The sequence below is a fragment of the Nelumbo nucifera genome, chromosome 3, assembly GCF_055504915.1.
Source record: "Nelumbo nucifera cultivar China Antique chromosome 3, China Antique-T2T, whole genome shotgun sequence".
In the NCBI taxonomy this organism is placed as follows: Eukaryota; Viridiplantae; Streptophyta; class Magnoliopsida; order Proteales; family Nelumbonaceae; genus Nelumbo; species Nelumbo nucifera.
This window is the reverse complement of record NC_142651.1, coordinates 103703811-103727671: the sequence shown is the minus strand read 5'-3', so window position 1 is coordinate 103727671 and position 23861 is coordinate 103703811. Positions and strand designations below refer to the sequence as shown.

The 23861-nt window shown below is 38.2% G+C and overlaps 1 protein-coding gene across 1 annotated transcript; it reads left to right on the top strand.

Annotated features, from left to right (window-relative positions):
- MFP2 (multifunctional protein 2) lies at positions 1-21516 on the top strand. Its single transcript, XM_010261200.3, has 18 exons — positions 1-308; positions 2959-3030; positions 3124-3189; positions 3288-3344; positions 3451-3518; positions 3606-3687; positions 15373-15428; positions 15568-15870; positions 15959-16045; positions 16573-16747; positions 16952-17073; positions 17144-17307; positions 17392-17646; positions 17772-17893; positions 18006-18127; positions 20024-20172; positions 20271-20409; positions 21135-21516. Exons 1-18 carry the CDS (start codon positions 206-208, stop codon positions 21168-21170), a joined length of 2178 nt encoding a protein of 725 aa, XP_010259502.1. The 5' UTR covers positions 1-205; the 3' UTR covers positions 21171-21516.
- The last annotated feature ends 2345 nt before the right edge of the window (positions 21517-23861 follow it).

The window sequence follows — 23861 nt, the reverse complement described above, 5'->3', positions numbered from 1 at the left end:
AACGCAACGCAGACAAACTAACGCCACGGTACAGAAAGAAGTCCGGATCTACTACACTTCTTTTAGGCTAGCTTCTTACAGCGGGCACGGAACTTCAATACCATCATCGTCATTCGTCGTCAACGACTTAAACACGTTAAAAGCCAGTCTAACCAACTCGACCCATCTCGTTTAGCTTGTAGAGAGAGAGAGAGAGAGATCAGAGATGGGCAGTGGCGCAAAGGGAAGGACGGTAATGGAGGTTGGAACTGACGGGGTGGCCCTGATCACCATTATCAACCCACCTGTCAATTCCCTCTCCACGGATGGTAATTTTCTGCAATTCCTAAATATACATATTTTGCCTTCGTTAAGATTTCCCTCTGCTCCCTTTTACCGTGTTTATCCTTTTCTATTTTTATATGTGATTTTCAGTTCTATACAGCATATTTTGGTTTTAATTTCTATTTATATACTTTTTAATTTGTTTTTGGGGTGTGCTTTCTGCGTGTTCATTTGCACTGAAATGTGCTGCGTTTTGCTTTTATTCCCTTCTTTATGCTGCTCAGTTTTCATAATTTTATTCTTCAGGAGAAATTAATCTATGCCTTAAATAATTGAAATACCACAACACGAAACCATAATTGTCTTATTACTCGTTTGTTTTTTTTTTCCTGGTTACGTTTTAATGCGTTCACCTATTATATTAATCTGGATGACTTTTGGGATATGCAGTATTAGAAACAACATAGGATTGCCGAGAATAGATTGCAATTAGCATGGCATATACATGATAAATTAGGAACTTTGTATCTTAATGTTCTCTTCATCGGTCGTTTAATCTTCATTTTATTTGTTGAGATGGTATGCGCTAGTTGAGCATTATCAAGGCCGTCAATCTTATTTTCACATTTTCTGCTTAGATGGTGTGCACTTGTTGAGTGGACACATTTTACTTAGTCCTGTGGTTAAGGTTCCTCCCAAGCATAGAAGCACACATGATTCTCCAAAAAAAAAAAAAAGAAAGGCCCAGCAAAGGGCGTTGATGAATGATGATTCCATGTGTAGCAAAACATTGTCATTCTAAGCTCACAACTTACTTCTGGGCCACCGATACCATCCTTAAGAAAATAATTTGGTGAAAAAAGAAATAGTAAACCATTATTTAGTATCAATAAAAACATGATTAATATCATTCAAGGAACTTCTGAGTAGTAGGCAGCAATTGACATGGATATGTCTGGTGAGACAATAGCAGACAGGAGCATCATATAGACTACACCACAAATTTTGCACATCTACTGGGATACTGATAAGTAATTGTAATCGATGAAGAAGAAGCTTAGGTAAATTTAATCCTTTTGGAGGAAAAATCCAAAGTATCAATACATATTGTTGTGTGTTGTACCACGATAGGTATCATTTTTTGAATCCACCAATGTGCTAAATATCAACAAATGGGTGATTTCAACCATTTCAAACTGTAATAGATGATGTGACATCACTATTGACAAATTATCATCCAAAAAAGACAAAAAAATGCAAAGAATTTCCATGGGATTAAAGTATTGATACTTCGAACCTTGTTGGAGGTAATGGAATGCTTTAAGACTTGGGAATGTACTGCTAAACATTGGCTTAATTTTCTGCTGCGTCAAATATCAATGATACCAAGACGTTATTTGAATATTATTTTTGATCATCAACACTAATGAATTTTGTTAATGTGAAAGGAACCCTACACCCAAAAGAGTTGGTCATAGGATGCAAAGAGAATAGCAAAGGTTTACAATAAACTATTTATGAATTTGATACCATGAAGTGTATGAAAAACTTTTAGGCATATGAACAGCAGAACATTGTACATCTGACACAGGCAAAATCTGCATTTGCACCTGATTGTTTCATCGTTCAGGATCATTATTATTCTGGTAGACTGGAACCAGAATGACATTAGGGGCACTAGGATTAGGAGTACCAATACAAGCAGTTGGATTTACAGGTTTCCTATGGTAATCAGGATTCAGAACTAGCTTTTCATTCCACCCTGAATGATCCCAATAGCTAGGGCTTGGGTAACATTCAAATACCTAGAAAATCACCTCAGGGCTGTAGGATAAGAGTCCAAGAGAAGCAGAATTTCATTCAGTATATGCAACAATCTCCAGAGGATAATTCCAAAACATACATATCTTGCAGGGCTGTCTCTGTGGTTGCAGCCTTACTCTCAACAAGTAATAAGGAAGTCCAAGTCCTCTCATATCAAATTACCATCGTTGGTAACAATACGAAGAAACTCCCATCCCATGAAAAGACTTGTATATAAGCAATGAAGTTTTATTCTTATCCTTATAGGAAGTATTTTTCAAATAAAGTATCTCATATTTTGAAACCAGAAATCTGAACTTAATTAAGCCTATTATTTGTACTGAGTTATTTAGAAATCTAATTAATATTAATCAGGTTGTAGCATTAAGAACAAAATTTTTAGGCTTTCTTGTACCCTGTTGGCAATTCTGGTGGAATAGGCTCTTAAGGTTGATTTAATTTTGTGGTTAAAGCCACAAGAGAAGTGTCATAGGAGTACAAGGTTTGATTGATTACTGATTTTCGGGTTGCAATTAAATTTCAAAGGAGAAAAAAACCCAAGGTTGAGTATAATTGTCCTGCTATAACTTCTAAATGAGCTGAGAAACTTGCTGAAAGTAAGGCTCCATCAACATGATTGTTCCTGTTTCTCAATTTCAACTCTTAATTTAATTAATATTTTTTGGCATATACATCTCCTTTTTTTGCTTCTCTGGTTTTCAATTTCTAATTTCATTTGTGTAATTCATCTGATAATGTTATACCTCCAAACCTCACATTTGAATGTTTAGGTAGATGTTTCATTTTAGAAGTGCCAATAATTTATGACTTCTCATTTACTCCTTTCTTTCTCATCTATTTTGATTTACATGGTTTGATATTTTTCTCCAGTACTGTTCAGTCTGAAAGAGCACTATGATCAAGCACTGCAAAGGGATGATGTTAAAGCAATTATTATTACAGGTAAATGTGATATATATGGTCAATGGATATCTCTTATAGTGTTTGAGGTGATTGACAAAGGTATGCCACTCATGACATGCATAAACTAAGCAGGTTCAAAAGGCAAATTTTCTGGAGGCTTTGATATCTCAGCTTTTGTTTCACATCAGGCTGGCAAGAGTATGTTTACTGTTATATATATATTATAACATATTACTGTATTACCAATATTCCATTTTTGTGGTTTGTTACTAATAATCCATTTTTCTGACTTGCAGTTAAGGAGTCAACACCCGGTCTTGTATCAATAGAATTTATTTCTGACATTTTAGAAGGTGCCTATTTTGGGCTTCATTGTTTTCCTCTATATTGTAATGGTTATCTACTAATGTTGGACAAGATTTCTATTAAACATTTCCATGGTTACTTTTTCTTTGTCAGGAGCAAAAAAACCTTCTGTAGCTGCTATTGATGGTCTTGCCTTGGGTGGTGGACTAGAGGTTGCAATGGTTTGTGCTGGCAGTGCTGCAACCCTACAGTTTGTTTCAGAGAGCTGTCATACACATTATTTGACATGGCTATTCTTTCCTTGACAGGCCTGCCATGCCCGCATCTCTACTGCCACTGCACAGCTAGGCTTGCCTGAACTTCAGCTTGGAATCATTCCTGGTTTTGGAGGTATGGTTGTTAGTCTGTGTTTATACAGTATTAACAATTAGATGACGGTGTGAAGCAGGATAGTTTATCTTTTGCAACATGAAAATTCAGTGAAGATGAAATAGATTTTTGGTTTAGCACACCAATTTTTCTATGCACTCCCTATTGTCTTAGATTGTAAACTGTAAGATTTAGTGGATGACCCAAACACGGCATGCGATAGAGAGAAGTAAATGGGCTAAAAAAGGTCTAGTCCTAAGACCATGGGCTCACAGTCCATCATTCCAGCAGTAGTTGGCCAGCTTAAATGGGGCTCATGAAAAATTCTCTCAATCAAAGATTTGATTTAATATCATATCAATCAAGGATTTAATAGAGACTGAGAAAGTATTTCAGATTTATATGGATTTCAATTTCTTTCCTTTCTTTGCAAGTATTTCCTTTTTAGGAAGATAGTTATATTGTAAATATCAAAAAGATTAGATGCTCATCTTGCTGTTGCTCCTCAATGGAACCATTGTCAGCACACTTAATAAAACTAAACTTTGATGGATGCAGTAGTGGAAATTAGAGCCAATTGGGAATGGGAGCATTGTTCAGAAATTGTAATGAGGAATCTTAGCATTGTTTTCCAGATGAATTGACTTCCATATTCAGGAGGAGGTCCCATATTGCATGTTGTTTGCTGATGACATCATTTTAGTTGATGAAACTAATGAAGGATTAAATACAAAACTAAGCTTATGGGCCAACGTCTTAGAATATAGGACTAGAACAAAATGTATGGCAAGTAAATTTAATAATAATGGAAAATCAGGGTGCAATTAGGATTGTGTTGAGTTGGTCTGAGTTGTTTTTTATTTAGTTAGGAAGTTGTTGGGCTTTAGGCCCATTAGTTTATGTTTCTTTTTAAGTTGTGACTGTTCAGCTATATTAGTAGCCGCCCTACTAAGGGCATCCTTGTAATATCTCATCCTTTAAGTTAAGTATAAATATAATGAGAGGTAGGCGGCTAGGGTTAATTTTACAATCCTGGTTGGCTTCCTACTCTTTTCTTCTTCTCCTTTCTTCTCTACTGCTGAAATCTTCATCTTCCCCCTCTTTCCTTTCACAAGAAACTCGACTAAATCTGCAATTAGTGATTTCTACTTGGTATCAGAGCGGGCCGAAGGTTCCTTGAAGTTGTTCTCTCATGCAGCCCTAGATCGACCGGTTGCATGGTGATTTAAGAGGCTGATTAAAGCTCTCAGGTAAGCCCAATTTTTGGATTTTTTTGGTGGATCTGTGTGCCTTGTAGCTGGTCTAGGGTTTCTCATCGAAATCAGGAAAAATTGGAGAAAGGGGAAGAGTCCCGTTTCTGTTGGACTCTTCAATTTTGACCTAGGAAGTGGTGCCCTAATTTTTAAGGGTCCTTGGAGTTTTTTGTAAGGGGCGATTCAAGTCCTGCCTGATTTGGAGGCTTCTAGAGAGAGCGGCTGCCTCTTCTCTCTCTTCTCCCGTCCCACAGAAAAGGAATCTTTTGTGGAAAGAAAGTCTAGGACACCAGAAAGGTGTTGTTGGTTCCAAAAAGTGTTTTGTTTGATCTTGTTGCAAATTTTAGTTATTTTCTTTACATTTTTTGAGAAGCATGGAGGGCCACGGAGTTGAAAATAAGCCCGGGAGTGAAATGAGACTAGTAGAAGGAGGTGCTGGAGACCCTTTCGGGGCTGGGACCATTACTACAGTTAGGTTGGATGGTGCAAATTACTTAGAATGGTCACAATCTGTAAAGATGGCCATTGGTGCTCGTGGGAAATTAGGGTATATCACTGGTGAAGAGGTGAAACCCGAAACTAGCAACTCCCGGTGGGTATAGGAGAATTATATGGTGATGACTTGGTTGTGTAATTCCATGTTGCCCCATATAAGTAAAAAATTTTATGGGCAAATACAACTAAGGAAATATGGGATGGGGTTGCAGAAACCTATTCACAGAGGGAGAATGTGTCTAGGGCTTATCAGTTGAGAAATCAAATTATTTCTACAAGGTAGGGAGATAGATCTGTTGTAGCCTGTTTTTTAGCCCCTAAAACCCTGTGGCAGGAGATTGACCATTTAGAGACATTTGCTTGGGAAACCACTAAGGATGCAACTACCTATAAGAAACATCTAGAGAAGTATAAGGTGTTTGAATTTCTTGTTGGCCTTAATCCTGAGTATGATATTGCACGACAACACCTTCTTTCCAGGGGTAGTGTTACTCTCTCCCAGGCATATGCCTTTGTGTCAGGGGAGGAGTGCAGGAGTGATGTGATGATGAAAAATCTTATTCCTGATCAGTCTGCCATGGTAAGTGCTGTGAAACCTAAACAAAGTGGAGATCGGGGTGGCAGTGAAATCAAGAAGGAAGATAAAAGAGATTTGATCTGTGACTACTGTAAGAAGCCTAAACACACGAGATACTTGTTGGAAGCTTCACCCACATCTTGTGCCGACTAGATTGAAAAATAAGAAGGGAAATGCACACATGGCAGTTACTGGTGACATTCCGACCCCTCCTACTACAGATGCTCTGGAGTCTGTTGCAGCTACTGCAGTAAGGGCCGAACTTGAGAGGTATGGGCTATTTCTGAACCAACGGGATACAGCCAGTTCCAGTTCAGCCGCAAGCGGACAACAAGGTACAGGTGGCACTGGTGGAGTCCACTCTACTTCCTTTGCTCACACAGGTAGTTCACACGTCACTGCAAATTATGTTTCTACTTCAGGTAAGGAGGGACCTCCTTGGATTATAGAGTCTGGAGCCTCAGAGCACATGACCCAGAGCTCTACTATTTTTTCAACTTACCAGCTCTGTTCTGGCAGAGATAGGGTCTCCACAGCTGATGGATTCCATGTTCCTATTGCTGGGAAGGGATCTGTTAAGATTAGTGATTCTATTTCTCTACTCTCTGTCCGTCATGTTCTCAGATTGAGCACTAATTTGTTATTTGTTAGTAGTTTGACTAAGAACTTGAACTGCTCAGTAATTTTTTCTCCCGGTCATTGTATTTTGCAGGATCTGGATTCAAAGAGGACGATTGGGATGGTCGTGAAGTGAATGGAATCTACCTCCTGGATGTACTTCCTTCTCATCAGAGTCATCATGTCAACAGGGATAGTGAGTCAGGGTCTGTGGGTCAAATTATGCTTTGGCATAATCGTTTGGGCCATTTACCTTTTTCTTCTTTGAGTTTTTTGTTTCCAAAACTTTTTGAGTTTGTTAGTTTGTCAAGTTTGGAGTGTGTCTTCCTTGGATATGCAGAGAATCAGAAAGGGTACTGCTGCTATGATCCAGTCTCTGGGAGCCAGTATGTTACCATGGATATCACCTTTTTTGAATCCACGTACTTCTTCTCAAAGAATCATTCTTAGGGGGAGTGTTTTGGGGAGGTGAGTCAGCAGTCTATTCCTCTCCTAGTTCCAGTCCCTGTGTCTACTCCTGTGCTTGACCACCACCCTGTATCACCTACCTTGCCACCTCCTTTGCGTTCTGCTTCTCAGCATTACTTACAACAGAGACTTCACAAGGAGGTTGATTCCACTACAGCAAAACTCACCACTTCCTGTCGATTCCTTGAAGACTCCAGATTCGACTGACATGGATTCAGGTATTCCTCTTGGTCCCGCTACTGTTTCAGTTCCCATTTGATTCTACTAACACTGTTACAGATAACCTTGATCTCCCTATTTCTCTCAGAAAAGGGAAGAGAAAGTGTACTGCTCATTGTATTTCACAGTACTTATCCTACATTGGATTTTCTCCTTCCTACCGTGCTTTTCTTTCCTCTCTTGATTTAGTGTCTATACCCAAGGGTGTTAGTGAGGATTTCTCCAAACTTGAGTGGAAGACAACTATGTAGGAAGAGATGGCAGCTTTGATTAAGAATTAGACATAGGACATTGTAGATCTACCAGAAGGCAAGGAGACAGTTGGATGCAGATGGGTTTACACCGTAAAATATAAGGCAGATGGAAGTATAGAAAGGTATAAGGCAAGACTTGTTGCAAAAGAGTACACACAGACCTATGGCATTGATTACTTGACCTTTGCACCAGTTGCAAAGATAACCTCTGTTCGGATACTTCTTTCTCTTGCTGCCTCATACTCTTGGCCCTTGTTTCAACTTGATGTGAAGAATGCTTTCCTAAATGGGGATCTGCAAGAAGAAGTGTATATGGATCTTCCTACTGGCTTTTACAATGATACTGAAAAGGGAAAAGTATGCAGGCTTAAGAAGTCACTTTATGGCTTGAAACAATCTCCCAGAGCATGGTTTGACAGATTCAGAAAGGCCTTGATTGCTTTTGGCTACACTTAGACTCAATCCGATCACACCTTGTTTGTGAAGCGAAGGGGATCTTTGGTGTCAGTCCTAATTGTTTATGTGGATGATATTGTTGTCACCGGGAATGATCTGAATGAGATTGATGGTCTGAAAAGGAACCTACATAAAGAATTTGAAATTAAGGATCTTGGAGAACTGAGATACTTTTTGGGCATTGAAGTTGCAAGATCAAAACATGGAATTTTTATCTCTCAAAGGAAGTATGTCTTGGATTTTCTTCAAGAGACAGGGAAGCTTGGAACAAAGGCAATCAACACCCCTATTGATCAGAACCATAAAATCAATGCATCAGACGGTGAACCAGTAAAGGACATTGGGAGATATCAGAGACTTGTGGGTCGGCTGCTATACTTGTGTATGACAAGACCAGACATTTCCTATGCAATAAGTGTAGTAAGTCAATACATGCATGCTCCACGAGCCCAGCATTGGGAGGCATTTGACAGGATTCTTGCTTATTTGAAGGGACACCCGGGCAGAGGCATATTGTTTACTAATCATGGATAGTTGAAACTAGAGGCTTATACAGATGCAGATTGGGCAGGATGCCTTGATGACAGGATATCAACTTCAGGAGTGTGCACGTTTGTTGGGGGTAACCTTGTCTCATGGAAGAGTAAGAAACAAATAGTGGTGGCAAGATCAAGTGCTAAAGCCGAATATAGGGCCATGGCACATGGAGTTTCAGAACTTCTCTGGATCCGTTCCCTGTTAGAAGAAATTGGTGTACAGGCAGAAGAACATATGATGCTATACTGTGATAACCAGGCAGCAATTAACATTGCCCATAACCCAGTCCAGTATGACCGAATTAAGCACATTGAAGTGGATAGGCATTTTATCAGAGAAAGGGTAACTTTTGGAGAAGTTTGTCTTCCATACATTGTTTCTGATCTACAGCTCGCTGATGTTCTCACAAAAGGTGTTGCAAAGAACAAGCTGGAGCATGATCTATGCAAGTTGGGAATGTGTAACATTTACTCCCAACTTGAGGGGGAGTGTTGAGTTGGTCCGAGTTGTTTTTTATTTAGTTAGGAAGTTGTTGGGCTTTAGGCCCATTAGTTTATGTTTCTTTTTTTAAGTTGTGACTGTTCAGCTATATTAGTAGCCGCCTTACTAAGGGCATCCTTGTAATATCTCATCCTTTAAGTTAAGTATAAATATAATGTGAGGTAGGCGGCTAGGGTTAATTTTACAATCCTGGTTGACTTCCTACTCTTTTCTTCTCTACTGCTGAAATCTTCATCTTCCCCCTCTTTCCTTTCACAAGAAAGTTGACTAAATCTGCAATTAGTGATTTCTACTGATTGGATATCAAGAGAGAACTCAATGTGGCCCTTTTTTGGTACATTGGTTCAATAATTCATAACAAGAAAGAGATTGAGGACAATGTCGTGCATAGCATTAGAGCAAGATGGGCAAAATGGAGAGGTGCATCTGGAGTTTTATGCAACAAGCAAGCTGTCCTTTAAGGTGGATGTATTAAAAGGAAATTTTATAAAACAATTGTAAGGTCAACCATGTTGTATGGGGCAGAGTGTTGGGTAGTTAATAAACATGTCCAGAAAATGAGTATGGAAAAAAATGCATATGCTAAAATGGATTAGTGGAAAAACTAAAAAGGATAGGATTAGAAATGAAGTCATTTGTAGGAATTTAGAAGTAGCCCCAATAGGTGATAAACCGAGGGAAAGTAGACTGAGATGGTTTATCAACAACACCCATAAGATGAACTGATTTGTTACAAGTTGAAGGGGCTAGAAGGGCAAGGGACTAAGAAGAAACTTGAGATACAATGAGCTTGAATCGGCAACCTCGCTCTTGCAAGTCCTTGACTTCGTTTTCCTGGATCATTCTAAGCCTGATGGTTGTATTTGGACTCCACACACTAGGGGTTTGTTTTCCTGCACCTCCTTCTATTGTTTGTGTTCAGTTTAGCCCCGACCCACTTCCCATGCCCATTTAAAGAATTCTGGTCTAAAGGTCTTTCTCCCAAGGTTGGGACTTTCTGTTGGGAAGTTTTTCATGGAAAAAAATAAACACGTTAGACACCTTGCAAAAAAGAAGACCTACCTTGTGCCTTTTCCCTAACTGGTGTACCCTATGTAAAGCATGCGGTGAAAGCAGTTACCACCTCCTAATTTCTTGCCCTTTTGTTGTAGGCCTCTGGGAAAAGGTCTTTGATCTTTTTGGTCATAGGTGGATTGTGTCTCTTTAGATTGGAAATCTCTTTGATTCCGTGACCTTCAGCTGGCCAAAGAAGAGAGGTAAAGTCATGTGGAGAACTGGAGATGCCTTAGGGCTGCTTTGATATGAACAGTGTGGGACAGTGGGAGGAGAGAAATGGTAGAGTCTTCAGTGACAGAGAAAGGAGTGTGGGGGCTGTGTGGCAGTGTATTCTTAATAGAGCTAGACATTGGGTTAAAGTCTCAAATCTGTTCTCAGATTTCTCTGTTGATGACTTGTGGAGAAACTGGGGAGCTGTACCTAGAAGTTCTACTGCAAGGAACAGACCAGTGGTAGCTTGGGAACCTCCTGATGAAGGCTTTATCAAGTTGAAATTTGATGGCAGCAGCCTAGGGAACCCAGGTCCAGATGATATAGGAGGGGTTTTCAGGAATAATGAAGGACATATTTTTGCTGTCTTCTCAGGCCCGATTGGAATAGGGGACTCAGGTTTTGTAGAGTTTGAAGCAGTCTTGCAAGGAGTACAGATTACTAGACAACTAAATTTTGACAGACTGCTCATTGAAGGTGACTCTAAATTGATAATAGGGTGGCTGAAGGAACCAGAACCAGTGAGTTGGAAGTATAAGGAGTCTATGAAAAAGTTCAAATGGCTGGTTAGAGACATGACAGTTCTTGTTCAATGGGAAAGGCGGTCTGCACATGGGATGGTAGATTACTTTGCAAAGGTGGGGGTTTTAAAGTCTGAACTTTTTTTGGCTCAGTTGTAATTTGGGTTGTTGTAGGTTGGGATCGCACCTTGTGTCCCTATTGGGATGATTTGTCTTGTAATTCTCAATGCAATCCCTTTTTTATTAATAAAATTCTATCATTCATAAAAAAGAGGTAAAAAAATTTAAGGACTAATAATTTAACAATGAATATGGCATTAAACAGAACAGGCTGACAAAATAGGATTCATGTAGCCAATCCCATATAGCTGGAATAAGGCTTGGATGATGATGATATTCTAACATTTTTTTCCTGGACCAATAGGCCATGGGAACTCAACAAGATAAGAAATATTAGCAATACTACAAGGGTTGGAGTGGAAAAAATTCTCGACCATACAAATTTGTTAATTGAGGGGGATTCCAAAGTGGTGATGGGCTGGCTGGATTCAAAAGGAAGAAAGGACTACTTGGTAGTACAAAAATATTATAAGGGAGATAAAGGAGCTTAAAAGCAACAAAATGCTTTGTGTTTCTTGGGTCTATAATCAGCAAATAGGCTGGTAGATGCTTTGATGAAACAAGGGTTGGGAAGAGAATTTATTTTTGAGTGAGGGGAGTAACTCTTGATTTATAAAGTTAGTGAAAGGCCATCACAATCTCAGGGATGCTTATCATATGTAAATAATTCTTTCTAGATTTCACTAATTTTTTATTTGTTATTCATCGAAAAAAGGATGCTCATCTATATAAATTATGTAAAGACTTTTGGGGTGATAAATGAATAAATTTGAATTGCTCTTGCAATTTTATGGCTTGGTGCTGACTCCAAGTTCAAGCTTATGAAGGTTATTATTCCATAAGAAATCAAGGTAGGAGGGAAAGCGAGGAAGAGAGAAGATGAAAGGTTTGAGGCCAAAAAGCAAGGTTGGTGGTGCCTATAATCTTATTTATATTAGGGCAGAATACCTTGCCTTTTTTCAAAAAAAAGGTTGAATGCAATTAAAAGTAAAAAGACAAGAGTGCCCTTGTGGCACATATAATGATAATTACAACATTACAACACTCATTCTCAAGTTGGGTTATTGTGCCCAACTTGTCACAAAAACCATTGTGCTGCAAGTGATGGAGGCCCTTTGTAAAAGCTTTTGCAAGTTGTTCTCCACAACTGACATATGGAGTACATACCTCTCCTCCTAGTTTCTCCCCACTAAAATGTTTATCAACTTAATGTGTTTTGTTCTATCATGGAGGACTGGATTAACTGCAATGTTAATGGTAGCCTTGTTATCACAATAAAGTGACATGGGACTATCTACTGTAAACCCCAGTTCACTCAATAGGCATGGCTCTGTATTTTACCTTTTTACTAGACTTAGCCACAATACTTGGTTTGCTCCCATAAAGGTGAAATATCCACTAGTGGATTTTCTGTTACTTACTGATCCAACCTAGTTAATATCAATATAAACCTCAACCTTTAAGTGCCCATGCTTCTTGAACAACAGACCTGTCTCTAGGAATATCTTTAGGTATCTAAGACCTCAGACACCTACAACATAAGCAATGTTAGGCCGGGTCATTGATAGGTATAGAAATCTTCCCATAAGTCTCTGGAATTTTTTTTATCAATAACTGAACATTTTATTAATGTCAATTAGGAGTATATATTACAAGCATTAGTGGCAGAGATAAAAAGATTTTATCTCCCATACAGCTATCCTTACAATTGTGCCCAAAAGATTTGTTCCCTCTCCACCCCTTGCTTGTTCATCAGCCATACTATTAGCAGTCCTTTGGACCCATTGAAATTTCATTTCCATCTTTCTAGACAACCATGAGAACTTTTTTAGCTCGTTTCCGTACTGCCATAAAGCTACCTCCCCACTTTGCAACCACTCCATCACCAGTTTAGAGTCTCCCTTGATAATTAGTTTATTTACATTCATCATTCTTGCTCTTTGTACCCCTTCCACACCAACCATGACCTCTGCTCCTACTCCAATAGGTGCTGAAAATAATGCTACTATAACCCCTCTCTCATCTCTAAAATGCTTCCGATCCCTGAGGATCTCTGGAATTGTTTGACATATCATATAGGTTCTCCACTGCAATCACCTAGTTTGTGATTATGGGGGCATCAACAGGTGAGACATGATACTTGAGAGAAGGGTGCCAAAAAGCAAGTATGGTGGCGCCTAGGCTAGAATCTTATTTATATTAGGGAAGCATACAATTAAAAGTAAAAAAGACAAAAATGCCCTTGTGAGTGACACACATAATGATAATTTCAGCATTACAACAAAAGTGTTGACTCCGACAGGAACCTTTAGTGCTGCCTATCTATAGTTTACTACAAGTAGTTTAGTTTGTTGAATGTTGAATCTCTATCTTAATATTCCAGGTTTGCTTTTTTATTGTTCTAATGTTTTTGCGTTTTTTGTATTATCTCCTCAACTTCTTCATGCCTCTTACTTTCCCACCATTTTTTTTTCTTTCTTTCCCTCTGCATTTCCTTCTACTTTATGCAATCCTCTCTACATCCTCACCAGCTTTTTTTTTGGTATGCTCTATTAAGGTCACTTTCATCTAATTTTCACTTTTGCTTCATTTGTCTAGTGATTATTCAATTTCTTTAAGTTGTGTCCAGCCTAATTTGTTCGGCCAGTTAAGTTTCAATTAGCAACCTGAGGGCTTTGTGGGCCTGTTTCCAGCTTGCTTAGGGCCCATGCCAGCCACCTAATTAGCTTCTGTTTGGGTGGGTCCTGCATTAACACAACAGGGTGTCCATAAGATTAAGCATCAGTCACATGTCTATTGAAGGGAGTCCACGTGTCATGATATTAGATAGTATTTTTGAATAATGGGATAAGATTTGAAGGTGGTTAGTGGGTAAGTAAAATGGGGTGAGTAAAAGTGGGACACGTTATTAGTAACGTATAGGGATTAATTTGATTTTCTATAATTGTATGTGAAACATCTATAGTGCTTGTGTTTAATGCCTTATTTGTAGGGGGGGGGTTAGTTAACTAGAGAGTCATGGTAATTTGAGAGTTAATTGGAGTCTATATATATTCTTGTAAGTATCATATGAGGATATCAATTGAAGAATTTTCTTTAGAACCGTTTGGTTTTTATCGGTGGTCTCTTGTCTCTCTCTAAGTAGGCGAAACTCACGTTATGTCCCTAACCGGGATCGTGGCAGCATCCAATGTTCAATAATTTATTAAGTGATTGATCCACATTTTCACTTGCTTATACTTGGAATAACAGTGTTAACAGATCTAGGTTTAGTGTGAGATCAGCTAAGAAAATAGAAAGAAAAAGAGAAGAGGAAACAAAGGAAGAGAAGGAGAAGAAGAAGAGAAAAAGAAGAAAAGGAGAGCAGAATTAATGGTTCTGCTGCTCCCACTAATTGTTATTTATATGAGTCATTAAAATAAGTTACGATGACTATAAGTACCCCTGCCGCCTGTAAGTAAGGGAAAACCAAATAATTAACAGTAAAACAGCAACAAATAATATGGGGCCACACATAAAAAAGACTAAGATTTATCTACTGTGTCTCTACACTTATATCCTGTTCATGTTTTTTTGGAGAACTTTTATCCAGAGAGGCTATAAACTTCTTAGCATCAACAGAGGGATGTAGTTCGGATATATAACCAGCACTGGAGGCTCTTTTAGATTGTTGTTTTATCTGTATAGATGGCTTTTATTCCATAATTGGAGAACAAAGATTTATACATTGTATACGTGACTCTCCTGGTGCCATTAGATTGATCATTGGAGATGGCAGGATTTAAGATCAGTGAATAGGTCCATTGCAACCTGGGTTTCCAGGTTTCAAATCTTGGAAACAGCCTCTTTGTGTATCCACAGGGGTAACACCACAGACATCTGTCCCTCTCTAGTCCCCGTATTGGTGGGAGCCTCATGCACTGAGCTGTCCTTTTCAAATAGGTGACCATAATTATGTGAAGTACTGTTCCCACCCACTATACAATGCAACCTAAAGGTGAAAAATAGGATAAACAAACAAACTAAATTAGTGCGATTTAATATATCAATTTGTGATCCTGTAAAGGCATAAACACTATTGCAATGAGGAATTATATGGAGCCATGGAGGTATTGAGGGACATGGTTTGCTATCCTCAATACAAGGTATCTACCCTCTCCTCTTTTTGTTTCAAGTTATATGGTTCAATCAAAACCAAGTATGATTGAAAGGGAAGTTATTTTATACAAAAATGCCAGGACTTAATATATACTATTTTGGATGCCTGCATACGTCTTTGCACCCATTAACTTATAGTAGCATGTCAAATACAAACATCAAGGATTTGAAATTATGGTGTTTTCTAGTTAAGGGGCAACCTTAACATGTTTTTAGTGTTCTCTGATATTGTTTATCAATTACACACTCTTGTATTGGCTCAGGAACACAGCGGCTTCCACGCCTTGTGGGCCTTTCCAAGGCACTTGAAATGATGCTGGTATATTCTCATCCTTTGTTGTACAAGTTAGCCTTTAGTTCTTCTCCAGTCATTAAATTTATTTTGTAACATGCTCTCTCTCTCTCTCACTCACTCTCTCTCTCTCTCTCTCTCACTCTCACACACACACACACAACAGATGTCAAAATCAGTTAAAGGGGAGGAAGCCTATTCCTTGGGTCTAGTGGATGCCATAGCTCCACCTGATGAATTGATAGATACCGCTCGCCAGTGGGCCCTAGATATTTTTGAGTGTAGAAGACCATGGGTTTTAAGTCTTTACAGGACTAACAAGCTAGAGCCTCTTGGGGTGGCCAAGGAAATACTCAAGTTTGCAAGAGCCCAAGTCCGAAAACAAGCTCCTAATCTCAAGCACCCATTAGTTTGCATTGATGTTATAGAAGAGGGTATAGTTTCTGGATCCCGTGCTGGTCTTTTGAAGGTATAGATCCTCTCCATTGTTCTCTATTCCACACTATTGGTAAGTATGCAGCTGTATGATAACTCGATATCACATCTGGCTTATACAGGAGGCAGAGGCTTCTCAGGGACTTATTCGATCCGACACTGCCAAGAGTTTGGTCCATGTATTCTTTGCTCAGCGTGGAACAACAAAGGTTTTTCTCCTATAACAAAATCCTGCTGTAGCCTATAGTTAGTAAGAAATTGTCTTTCTACTCCTAGCTTGGTAAAACTGATTTTCTTTGAATATATCCTTAATGAACCGCTGCCTTGAAACTTTATCTTTTCCTCGGTAACATTCATAAGCTTGTTCATTGACTTGGTTTGGTTAGGCTTTGAGTAAATAACTGCAAATTCCATTTTGCATGCATGAATTTCATTCCTTCTATCAATCTGGATTCTGGACAAATTGAACTTGGAAACCGGAACACTGGCATCCAAGTTGACACAGTGTTTCTGGAAAGTGACCAGTTTCTATTTGGGAGTTGATAAAGTGTATATGTTTGTAAATAGATTAATGATCTTCATCAGTCATTTACATTTTACCACTTAAATATGGTTTATGCTTCTTCAGGGTTTAATTGCATTTTAATCCTAGTTTACCAATCCCAACTCTCCTTTCAACATGCAATCTGGAAAGACTATAAGAATGGTAAAACTCCTTTATTCAAACTCTCAACAGGTTCCTGGAATCACTGATCTGGGTTTGGTACCAAGGAGAATAAAGAAAGTTGCAATTCTTGGAGGAGGATTAATGGGTTCAGGAATTGCAACTGCATTGATTCTTAGCAATTATCCTGTGATCCTGAAAGAAGTAAATGAGAAATTTCTACAGGCTGGGATTGATAGAATAAAAGGTGAGACATTTTTTAAAGAGGATAGGAAAATTTTCTGCACATTAGGGCCAAATGTTATGTTAGAGTATTTGGTGTCAATTCGTGTTCTTTACTTGTGCAGTCAGTGTACTATTATTATTTAATTCAAAGACCTTGTCTCTCTGTGTGCATGGTCTTCTCTTTTCTAATTCATTTGAACTTAACATATGAACACGAGTTATTCAGCCAATTTGCGAAGTCGTGTAAAGAAAGGGAAAATGACTGAAGAGAAGCTGGAAAAAACACTCTCTCTTATCAAGGGTGTTCTTGACTATGAAAGCTTTAAAGATGTGGACATGGTTATAGAGGTAAGGTCAAGTCATGATTAGGTTTTTGGTTTTGGCAACCATTTTATTTACTCATTTATACTTGGAACAGGCTGTTATTGAGAATGTCTCTTTAAAGCAGCAAATTTTTGCTGACCTGGAAACATATTGTCCACCCCATTGCATACTTGCCAGTAACACATCCACAATTGACTTGAACTTGATTGGTGAGAGGATTAAGTCTCAGGATCGGATTGTTGGAGCACATTTCTTCAGGTAATTCTGTTACTGTATTTCATGGTTTCTTTATCCTTCGTTTGATCCAACCATGGGCATGTGGCCAATCATGCTTCTGTGCAGTCCGGCTCATGTCATGCCACTACTGGAAATAGTTTGTACCCAGAAGACGTCTCCTCAAGTAATTGTTGACTTACTAGATGTTGGGAAGAAGATCAAGAAAACCCCAGTTGTGGTTGGGAATTGCACCGGCTTTGCTGTCAACAGGATGTTCTTCCCTTACTCACAAGCAGCTATCTTACTTGTTGAACATGGTTCAGATGTCTATCAGATTGATCGAGCCATAACTAAATTTGGAATGCCAATGGGACCTTTCAGGTATTTAATAGATCAAGGTTTTACTGTTTCCTGAAATGTGCTCCCCCCACCAACACACACACACACACACAAAGTTGTCTAATTGCCTTGTTGGGTTTTCTTACCGTTTTTCTTTATCCATACAGAATGGTTGATCTGGTTGGTTTTGGAGTTGCAATTGCAACTGGTATGCAGTTTATTGGGAGCTTTCCTGAGAGATCGTATAAGTCAATGCTAATCCCTATAATGCAAGAGGATAAGAGAGCAGGTAGAGATGAGGTTGTGTGAAAAATTTAGGGACTTAAACTTATTTTAGGATAAATTGCCCCTCTGAAAAGTTTTTTTTTTTTAATTTTTATATCTTATGGTACTTGTTTCAGGTGAAGCCACTCGGAAGGGTTTCTATGTCTATGACAACAAGCGCAGGGCTAGCCCGGACCCTGAAATAGGAAAATATGTAGAGAAGGCAAGGCACATCTCTGGTGTGAAAGTTGACTCTAAGGTTTCTCTCTTTCTCCCCTCCCACTCTCCTTCACAATATAGGCACAGAGATACATATGCATGAATGAATGTGAACGCCATATGTGAGCATACACCACAAATTGTGCAAAATAAGTGGCTAGCAAAAGTTATCTTTTAATTCAAATATATTTTATTGAACTGTGAGAGATCTCTCACTTAGTGGATTACCTACAAATTGATCAAAATACTTTAATAATGAGTTACATCTAGAAGTGAATCCCAAAGTTAGACTGGTCTGATTCTTCTGCCACCTGATATATCTTTAGGTATTCATAATTTGCATTATTCCATGAAAAACCAGCCTTAATTCTTCATTGATGAATCGGTGTGTCAGGCATATGGGGTTAACATAGGATGAGTTTGAGATCCCCGAAGTGTGGACTTCTCAGAAACTCCTGTGAGTGGAACACAGCCTATCACCCTTCTATGATTCTTCTTTCCTTTTAACTTGGATACATCTTTAGTAAGTATAGTAGCCCGCTAAGAGATTAGGGGGCTTGACCCACTTGTGCCTTCTCATCTTGGTGTTATTTCTAGTTAGTCCCTTACCAATTACAGATTTTCAAGCATTATACTTTCAAACCCGACGATCTTGTCTAAGTTTACACAGGATCTTGCGGGTTTCACCAAATTAGCATACAGGAAGTGTTATTTAATGATGCATACCGCATTCAAGATACCATCCTTAAGTGAAACAGTGGTTCTAACACACTTGCACAGTTGTTTAGTTTTTATTGGTAACTTTTTCCACATGCATTTCCTAATACGGTGATGTGTGAGAAGTATAAAAGTGTAGATTTTGTTTAGAGATGATGCTGAATCATCATCACCATCATCTAAGCCTTCCCAACTATATGGGGTCAGCTACATGAATCTCCACTATTCCTTATATTATGAATTACAAGCCATTTAATGACTGTTAAAAAGAATTAAATTTAAAATTATACCTCTTTAAATGTTTTGATGCATGGATAAAATCACAAATGTATACATTATAAATATAATATACATATTCGTGTATGTACAAATAAATACCCATACCCATACACATGAACAAGGCATCTCAAGGCGTGAGGAATGTTCCTTGTACTTGTAGGTATGAACCTTAAAGCTGGGCCTCAAGGTTGTTTGTTTTGAACCTTGCATTGAAACAAACCTCAAGGCTTAGTCCTTGTATGCTTTTTTAAACACTGGGGTCAGCATATAATAATAACTGAAAGGAGTTTGTATCCTCAAGAATGTCTAGATTCAAAGAAGAAAGCAAAGGCTGCTCATAAAATCTGTCTTTTACTCTTCTTATAATTCAAAACACAATTTTAATTCAGACTTTGTGAGAGCCCTTATTGGATTTCCAGTATAAAACACCATCAATAAACTCTTCAAAGCAACCAAGAAACTTCTTAAGACAGTAAGGTGTGTGCTCTATGCAAAGCAAGCAAATATACTACTAACATGCTCAAGAGCTTAAGAGGAAAATAATAAACTTTGAAGGGCAACCATCCAAGGTTCACATATAAGGATGGCTTACAGAAGATTTTAGAACTGTGATCAAATCCAGTTAAAGAAAATATGAAATATCTAACTATTTCCAAATTTCCAGAAAAGGAGATTGGCAATGTAAGGGGCTGATGTGGATCTAATAAAGCTTTACAAAAAATTCATTTGCATCTAGCCACTGCTGTGAGGCCTGCAACAGAATTGATCCTCTGTGATATGAGGCTACAATAGTATTCAATATTGTGGAGAAGAAAGCTTCTTATAACAATTATAGTGGTTGATATTTCTGCATTATTTACAGACTAAATGCTTTATTTCTCCTGGTTTTATTTAATTATTTATTTTTTCCTTTTTTGCTGGTTGGACTTCCTGGACATAGTTTATGAAGTTACCGGATAAGGACATTGTAGAGATGATTTTCTTCCCTGTTGTGAATGAGGCCTGTCGTGTCCTTGCTGAAGGAATTGCAGTCAAGGCATCAGACCTTGACATTGCTTCTGTTATGGGTATGGGATTCCCACCATACAGGTCTGTACTACGTTGCATGAAAGTTCAGTCTGAGTTGCTCCTTTCTCATCCTTAATGAACACTATAGCCTAATCAAATGGTATGCACATTTTAATCAGGGGAGGGATAATTTTCTGGGCTGATTCTCTTGGATCCAAATACATTTGCTCAAGATTGGAGGAATGGTCAAAGATGTATGGAGAATTCTTCAAGCCTTGTTCCTATTTGGCAGAGAGGGCTGCTAAAGGAACTCCGTTGGTAAGAAACCTCAACCTTTTTCTCATGGTTCTTGTTAGCTTGTAGATCTATCAAGGGAATCCCTTGGCATGGCAACATTTCTGGGCTACCATGTATTCATCTTTATGTGTCTGAGTCTTGAAGTAGTTGCATTTTGTTTGGCTATTTGATATGGTCTACAATGTGGAGCCACCCCATTACATAGGATGATGATATCTTGCCTTTTCATGCTTGGATGGTTTAAAGTACATCCACCTGGATTATGTGGTACCTAGAATATTTCCTGATGATCACCAATATGAAATTCCATGCCCCATGCTTTCATTTAATGAGCCAATAGAAATATTTATACAACTCAGAGAAACAAAGTTAATTGATTAAACGGCAGGAATGAACCAATTGGTCATTTTTTCCTGTGCTGAATGTAAGATGCACTTTGCTAATTGGAGGGTCTGTATCATTATACTCTTCTGCCAAGCTGATGTTTGAAGGGGTGAGGGTTTCTACCAGGGGGCGAGAATGCCTAGAAGCTGTGCTGGTGCCACCTGTCATACAATTTGACAAAAAAAAATCCATCTTTTCCACTTACGTTCAACCTATTAGAGTCACATAATGGGTGACCATGGCTTTTTGCCTGATTGCTGTAGGGTAATGCTAGTGAAATGATCTCACTTGTTTGAGGATATGGATCATGGTTTTGCTTTGCTTTATTATCATCTGATACACTATGTTTACAACCAATGCAGAGCGCTCCGGAAAATCGGGCCTTGTCTAGGCTATAATAATAACCAAGGCATGGTGTATCACCTGATACAGTGTTAACAAGCTTGCTGGCTTAAGAAAGGGGAGCTGGACAAAGTGCTAAATGGCTAATGAGGTGGAGTATCAAGATTGATAGGAATATAAGCATGGTATTATCTTCTCCAGTCAAGGGCTGCATTTCAAAGGCTATTATGTATATTGATTATCTGCCCCTATTTGTTTTTCCAATAATGTTGTTTATTACTTTGATATGGAGGATCAATATGTAGAGAAAGGATAACAGTAGAATTACAGTTGATATTAGTCCTAAATTACAACTTGTAATGGCTTGTGATGGTGCATGTAGTTCCAGACTGCTTTTCAAAATGCCGTTTCTTTCTTTTTATTTTTTTTGTTGTTTTAGCCTAACAACGAAATAGGGTACGGACGACTCCTATACATTGAGAAAACAGAATCTAATGCCTTCTCCCGATTCAGTAAATGGAATCTCAACCAGTAACCTTGTGCGTTCTTTAATTTCCCATAAAATGCATTTGATTTTATAGAAACATAATTCGATATTATCAAAGAAATATTTAAATACCCACCTATGGTTATAAAGGGGACAACAATTAATAACAGCTTTTGTTCATCATATTTATACTTAACAATGAACCTTGAATGCTGAACTGCAGAACAATCGTCTACAATTCTGGTTATATTAGGCCAGACATGATACGCCATGCCAGCTCCGTAGGCACGGATCTGCATTCAGGTTGAAGGCTATAAATAGGCTGAAGGCTTTGCTCCCTAGGTTCTGGGTGAAGTTAGAACTTAGAAATGCTTTGGTACCTTGGTAGTTGATACTTGATAGTCCAAGTCTCCCGTTTGTACTCCTAATGTTTACACCTTACATTTAGGGTCCCCTTGATTCGTGAGAATAGGGATCTGGAATTAGACTAAGAATGGGTCATTTTGATTTGATTCCAACTGAAATTCAATTCACATTTTTGGTGGGACGACATTCCCCAATTTGAAGGCATGGCCATTCCGATTTTGATTTCAAGGGGTTTTGATTTTGATTCTGCCTTCGAACCAAATAGATTCTTAGGGCCTGTTTGTTTCCCTTTAACTTTTATCTCTTGAGTGGAATCTTTTAATTTTAAGAAAAATGATGGTTTGTTTCATATTATCTCTTATCTCTTAAAGTGTAATCATACAATTTTTTGTTTTTCAATGATATCCTCAAAAAGACAAACAAAAACTCTCATATATGGAATCAAAATAGATATTTAATAATTTTCAGAATTCAGAATTAAGAACAATATTCTTTGCATTTGGAGTTCAGAGGAAAGAAAAGTTTACCAATACCAATATACCTCTTAATGTAATTATTGCACTTTGAGATGTCAGATTTCAGAGCAAACGAATAGGCCCTTAATTAGACTACCTGTTTATCTCTACACTATCACCACTTGAAGGGGGTAAGGTCTTAAAAACAGTTGACTGGACTTGAGTCAAAAGAAGCCAAGTATTTTGAAGCCAAGTACTTGAGCATGTTGCATATATGTATAGTTCATAGCTTCATATTTGGGATTTGGATATTGAATACTATTATTAAATTAATTAAAAACGATCAGAATATTATATAATCAATTAAAAATAACTTTATTATTGCATTATCATGAAGAAAATGGTATTAGACTAGATTTTGTGTCTAAACATACAACATTTCTATACATAGATTGGAATGTATAAGTTAGATTTGGGGTGGATGAGTGGATCTATATTCAATCCAATTATAAATGTATACTCATTGCAGCATGTTTTTCAAAACCGAACTAGACAGTTGGACTAGAAACTTGAGAACCGGTCACCTGACTGGTTCCGTTTCACCCCAAAACTGCTTTTTGACAAAAAAACCGTTGATTTGGTCAGCAAACTGTTGACTTGGGCAGTCAAACCGTCATTTGAACTGGACGGTCAAACCTTAATTTCAAAGTGAGTTTAAACCTTGGTTTGCAACCCTAATTTCAAAGTGAGATTAAACGAGTCAAATCCAATGGTTTTGGATAGGGAGTTGAATGCATCTATAATATATTCTTCTTATTTATAATCATTTTTTTGGGAAAATTCTTGATGAGTACTCTGTACTTTGGGCCTAGTGTCACTTTGGTCCCCGAACTTTAAAATGTGGCAGTTTAGTGCCCGAACTTTCAAAACATGTCAATCCAGTACCTTCCGTTAACCAACCCGTTAACTAGCCGCTAAGTGGCATTTGAAAAGACACAAATGCCCTTTGAGTGTCATCTAATTCTCTTTATCAATCATTCAAACATTGAGAAAAAATGAACAGTCCTAAATCCTTGCTTCTTCTATTCAATAATGTTGGGGTGACACCTAAAGGGTTGATAAGGAGAATTAGATGGTTGGATGGTTGATAAGGAGAATTAGATGACACTTAAAGGGTATTTGTGCCTTTTCAAATGCCACTTAATAGCTGGTTAGCGACAGGTATTGGATTGACATGTTTTGAAAGTTTGAGTACCGAATTGCTGCATTTTAAAGTTTAGGGACCAAAGTGACATTAGGCCCAAAGTACAGGTGCTAATCGGGAATTTCCCCTTTTTTCAAGAAAACTTGAAAATGATGACCTGGTATGGTAGGAGAAAAACTTGGAGGAGATAACCAAGAGATATTAGAGACTGGGAATTGAATTTTGCAAATTTGAT